We start from the raw sequence: 6,000 nt of genomic DNA on the forward strand, positions 1-6,000 counted from the left end.
TGTTTCTATGTAACAACCTTCTCGTGGGCTAGGTGTGCAGCTCAGTTGATGGAGTTCTTGTCCGACATGTACCTGCCCTGGCCTGGATTCTGTCCCTGCACTGCATGCACTTGCCATGCTGGCCCCTCCTGTAAACCCAGCACTCAGGAGCTGCAGGAGAGGAAATGTCATCAGCCACATAGTAAAGCTATGTGAGACCCTGTTTCCTTGGTGGTGGGGATTGTTTTTAAACCATATCACTTGATCTTAGGCAGAAGCCCAAGAAGCTAAAAAAAAGAAAAAGTAATTTAGTAAGTTAAGTTTGATACTTTTCCCTTTCAAAATAATATATAGCTGCTTCATTAAAAATATTTAATTAGAATATCACTTTGGAAGATGAAGGTAACTTATTTAAACAGAAAATGGTGCACACCTGTAACCCTAGTCTAAGCACTGGAGAATGGACAGGAAGACACTGAAAACTGAAGCCAGTCTGGTCTGTGTACTGAGGTCTAGCCAAGGCTACAGAGGGAAACCATGTCTCAAAAGTAGACCACAGATGTAGCCTAGTAGGTTGGCATACATGAAGCCCTGGATTCAGTCCCAGGAACTCATAAACCAGCTGTGGTATTATATACTTGTAATCCTAGCATTTGAAAAATGAAGACAGGAAGATCAAAAATTCACTTCTTTAATCCTAGGACTCAGGAGGCAGAGGTAGGCAGATCTCTGAGTTCAAGGCCAAACCTGGTCTACAGAGCTAGTTTATGGCAGCCAGGGTTATCCTCAGTTACATAGCAAGTTGAAGTTAGCCTAAGCTACATGAGACCCTGCCTCAGAGAGAGAGAGAGAGATTCATTCACACCCTAGTGTTGCCTCCACACTTTTTTTTAAATGTGTAGCCCAGGCTGGCCTGGAACTTGTGATCCTCCTGCCTCTGCCTCCTTCAGCAAAACCTACCGGCGACTCCACACTCTTGAGGAGTGGAATGTGTAGACATCGTGCTGAGATATTTACCCGGCGCCAGTATTAACAGAGTGCGGAGAAAAATACAGAGCAGTGGCACAGGCACCTCTAGCAGCGACAGCGGGCCGCGCATAGCGGTGTGTGTGTGCCAATCACCCAGGAGGATCTACTGAGGCCAAGAGTTCAAAGGCCTGCATAGCCCGTCTGTCCAGAAACAAGCAAAAACTCACATCATAGAGCACTGCACTAATACCTGGGAGTAACATGTGACCTGCACACATAAAGGTTAGCTCACCCAATTCTCGTGTCTCATTTACTATGAGAAAACTGAAGATAGACGTATATGTCCAAAGTCAGCCGGTCTCAAATGTGTGCTAGTCCAGCCCCACTCCACATACCTGAGAGGCTTAAACCTAGGGCCTTGCCTGTGCCATCAGGTACTCCCCCATGGAGCTGCACCCCAGCCTTCAGGGGTTCTTAGAGTCGGTTTGTCTGTAGGGGAGAGAAATGGAGCTACCAAACTAAAGAGAGACGCAGTGGTGAATATGACCTCCTAATGCTCTTTTCTCTTCAGTGGACAGAGCACATCAGGAGCTTGATGAAGTCAGTCTCCTTACTGCCGTCACGGTGTTTATTCTGTCTACCAGTCCAGAAGTGACAACCGTCCCCTGCCTTCAGAAGAGCTGCATTGAGAAATTTAAGGCTGCCCTGGAGAGCAGAGACCCTGTGGTAAACATCTTTTATAGTAGAGAGCTCTTTGCAGTAGGAATCTGTCTAGACTTGCAGACTTGGTCTTTATGAGGGGAGGACTGGATTTGTGGGGCGAGGACCGGATTTGTGGCTCCGTAAGTAGGTGCATCTCTAGCACACAGCCCTCTGTGTGACCCCAGCACTGTATAAATACAGCATGGTGACATAGGCCTGTAAGGCCTGCCTAGGCTACATGAGACTCTGTCTCAAAACAAGAGGAGCCGTGCAGTGGTGACACATACCTTTCTTTAATCCCAGCACTTGGGAGGCAGAGGCAGACGGATCTCTGTGAGTTTTAAGACCAGCCTGGTCTACAGAGTTCCAAGACAGCCAGGGCTACACAGAGGGATCCTGCCTTGAAAAAGAAAAGACAACAAACAAACAAATGGTATAATTTTCCAGGAGTGGTAGCCACTCCTGTAATCCAGCTCTGGGGTCCCGTCCACACAGGCTGTTTCAGGCCAGGATTCCCTCCCTGAGTGAAAACTGTCAAAGGGGAGGGGAGGTGGCTCAGCAGTTAACAGCACTCCCTGCCCTCCCAGTTCAGTTCCCAGGACTCACGCTGGCAGTGCACAGCATTGTATCCCAGCTCCCAAGAGGGCCGGTGCCTCCTCTGGCCCCACGGACACTTCACTTGTTCCCATATCCACACACATACACATAACTAAAAATATAGTCATTCATACGGCTTTTTAAACTTACAGTTTATTTTTGTCTGGCCTCACTAGGTACAAATGAAGACCTATCAGCTCCTGCATTCCATTTTTCAGTATCCAAATCCAGCCATTTCCTACCCGTACATTTACTCTTTAGCATCTTCCATTGTGGAGAAACTGCAGGAGATAGACAAGAGAAAGCCTGAAGACACCGCGGAGCTGCACATCTTCCAAGAAGGAATAAAGGTCTTGGGAGCTTTGGTCACCGTTGCCGAAGAACAGCACCGTGAGTGTCAGCACTAAGTCCCAGCTCTCTCCCTGGTGGCTGTGATCACACTATATTTCTTGCCCTTTCCTCAGGAGGCTCTTAGGAGAGACCACAATGGCCTCTGTAGTTTCTCAAAATCTAGTTTCTCAAGCGCCTGGGGCAGCAGGATCTCTTGGGGCTAAGGGTTTGTCAGGGCCCTGTCTCAAAAACAACAAACAAAAGATCACCAGAGCCCGGCAGTGGTGGCGCATGCCTTTAATCCCAGCACTTGGGAGGCAGAGGCAGGTGGATCTCTATGAGTTCGAGGTCAGCCTGCCTACGAGAGCTAGTTCCAGGACAGGCTCCAAAGCTACAAAGAAACTTTGTCTTGAAAAAAATAAATAAATAAAATAAAAAAGATCACCAGGTATGGTGGCACATGTCTGCAATTCTTGCACTCTTGAAGTGGAGACAAGAAAACCACCACCAACCTGGGCTACAGGCTGAGACTGTCTTAAAAAGGATAAAGAGACAGGGCGATCCCATGGGGCCCAGCCCTAGATGCAGCGCTACAAGCAGTTAACACTGAGAGAGTACACTCAGTCTTCCCTGGAGATGAGCCCCCAAAAGCAAGTGCTCAGCCCTAAAAACATTATGTATGAGCAACATTAAATCGACTCAGCAGGTTTTATTTATGTATTCATTTTTGTATGTACACACACACAACACACACAAAACAATTTTTTAGAAAAGGGGCCATGACTCTGAAAGAGAGTTGGGAATATGGGAGAGGCTAAGAAGAAATGGTGTGGATATAGGAGACGTGAATTTTTAATTAAGTTAATTTTTAAAAGAGAGAGCTGGAGAGCTAGCTTAATCATTGAAATTCTTGCCTTGCCAACGTGAGGACCTGGATTCAGTCATCAGAGCCCGGTAATCCCAGCGCTCAGGGGATAGGAAGTTTTCATGTCATCTTCAGTGAAGTTGGGGTCAGGCTATTCCTAAAATCAGAAATGGCCGGGTGGTGTGGAGGTGAAGGTTGCTTATAATCCCAGTGCCAAAGAGTCAGAAACAGGCGGTTCCCAGGGCTTCCTGGCCTGCCTAACCTACATGGTGAGCTCTGGCCTCCACCTGCCCTGTGCTCTAAACCCCAGATACAAATAATATAATGTGAGGAGAGTCGGGGTTATTTTCGCCTCAAGTGAGGCTCATTAACCTCCTGATCCCCCCTTCCTCTCCCGCAGGCTCCCAGCTGGTGGCCTGCCTTCTACCTGTTCTCATCTCCTTCCTTCTGGATGAGAAGGCTCTGGGATCCGCATCTTCAGTTAGAAGAAGTCTGCATGACTTCGCTTTGCAGAATCTCATGCAGATTGGACCTCGACATTCATCAGTGTTTAGGAATGTCATGGCTTCCTCCCCGGCCCTGAAAGCCAGGCTGGAGGCTGCTGTGAAGGGCAATCAGGAAAGCGTCCGAGTGGAGCCGCCTTCTAAGCATGCCAAGAGCCTGGGCAGGAACTCAAGCATCCAATTAAAGACTAACTTCCTGTGACGCTGCTCTTCTGGAACACTGGGCACCTTAATGTAACACTTGATTGTTTCCTTGCTCCGGGGACGGAGGGACACTGGAGACACAGGTGCACGGGAGATCTGGCCGACGGCTCCAATTCAGGAGTGAATGAAAACTGAACACTCTTGGCAGTTTTGGTTTGGTTTTGTTTCCCTTGACTAAGACCATAGAACTGTCAGAATTCCTGCTAGGCATTTCAAGAAAGTGCCAAAGATCCCAATTACTAAGTAATCCACAGGTTTGCGAATGAGGGAATTTCCTATAAAAGTCCGTCTGTCCGACTCTGACAGACGTCAGTATGCTCTGCCTCAGCTCCCTCCCCGCACACCAGTGCTAATGTGAATCCTGCCCTGTTCAGTACTAGCATCAAAGTCCATTGCGTTTCTGAAGCCACATTCAGGATGAGAGCAGGGAATAAGGCAGGGTGAGCACCAAAGTTCTACACCAGCTGGTTCCAGACCAGCTAGGACTATATAAGACTTCCCACAAAAAAAGAAATTAATTAACAAACAAGCTCATTAATATTAATAATGGCAATAGTAAATAAGTGGTCGGAACACTATTTCAGAACCAGCTCTAGAATTACCCACAGAGACTGGGGCAGGCAGCTTCAGCATCCCCGTAGGGCTTGAGGCTGCGCTCTCTTCAGCAAGTCTCTGCTGAGTGCACGGGGCTTTGATATTTGTAAGCCTTCTCCCTCCTGCTGTTCCTCAGTGGATTTCCTGTTACCTCTGTTCCATTCGTTTGTCTTCATTTGTGGAAGTCATTCATATTGAGAGCTTAATGTAGATTCATGTCTATATCAATATGGAATTATATGAATATCAAATTTAGTACGACAAATTTAGAACTTCGATGAATACAAATATGTTTTTTTAACACAGAATGTATTTTAATATAAAATATAATGATAAAGTCATATTGGTGGAAAAATATTTTTGGCTGTGTTCATGACCACTAACTTGCCTCCACTTCAGTATTGTACTGCGTGAGTCAGCCGTGTGTCAGAGCAATGCAGCGTCCTGTTCTGATCTACAGACTGGAGGACAGGCGTGTGCAGAGCTGAGAAGACTGCTTCGAGCAGGAGCCACACAGGGACTCTATTTTATTATGTTTGTATGTAAATCCTCTTGTAAAGCTTTCAGAGTGCAAAACATCTGACAGACTCTAACACTATGATCAACTTTTCTATATTCCACAAATAAAGCTAATTTTCTGTAACGTTCTTGTATCTTGAATTATTTTTTTTAATTTTTATTTATTATGTATACAATATCCTGTCTGTGTGTATTTATTCCTGCAGGCCAGAAGAGAGCACCAGACCTCATCACATGGTTGTGAGCCACCATGTGGTTGCTGGGAATTGAACTCAGAACCTTTGGAAGAACAGGCAATGCTCTTAACCACTGAGCCATCTCTCCAGCCCTATCTTGAATTATTTCACCCAGAAAAGGTGACCAGTTTTTCTCACAGGCTCACCGCAGTCCCCCTAACTTGGCTTTGGTCCCCAGAGCGTCCTCTGCAGTGGACTAGAGTATCTCCTGTCGGGTGTGGAGGTTTGTTTGCTGTTCTCCTCATCTGAAATGCCCTTCCTTCTCCCTGGTTCTTTCTGTGGCTCTGGACTCCATCTCCTTACAGGCCTGGGCTAACGGCGTGTAGTGTTGTGCCAGCAAATTTAACTTCTACCTCACCCGTCTGTGCTGCTGTCTGTCACTACTCCAGTGTGGTCCGTCAGTACAGTGTGCTGCCGGTTTACCTCCGCCTGGATGGCTTCCTCAGAGGAGAGATTGTGCCTAGTAATCCTGCCTCTGGGCCATCGACTATGGACATCATTC

General features: G+C 46.9%; 1 protein-coding gene across 2 annotated transcripts in view; it reads left to right on the plus strand.

Moving 5' to 3' along the window:
- Heatr5a (HEAT repeat containing 5A) overlaps window positions 1-5,386 on the plus strand; it is a 104,968-nt gene extending 99,582 nt beyond the window's left edge. For both annotated transcript variants that reach the window (XM_038337405.2, XM_038337406.2), the window contains exons 34-36: window positions 1,520-1,674; window positions 2,424-2,637; window positions 3,843-5,386. In XM_038337405.2, coding sequence (XP_038193333.1) covers window positions 1,520-1,674; window positions 2,424-2,637; window positions 3,843-4,147 — 674 coding nt within the window. In that variant the 3' untranslated portion in view covers window positions 4,148-5,386. The remainder of the gene's footprint in view (window positions 1-1,519; window positions 1,675-2,423; window positions 2,638-3,842) is intronic.
- Window positions 5,387-6,000: the final 614 nt, after the last annotated feature.

This window comes from Arvicola amphibius, chromosome 7, assembly GCF_903992535.2.
Source record: "Arvicola amphibius chromosome 7, mArvAmp1.2, whole genome shotgun sequence".
In the NCBI taxonomy this organism is placed as follows: domain Eukaryota; kingdom Metazoa; phylum Chordata; class Mammalia; order Rodentia; family Cricetidae; genus Arvicola; species Arvicola amphibius.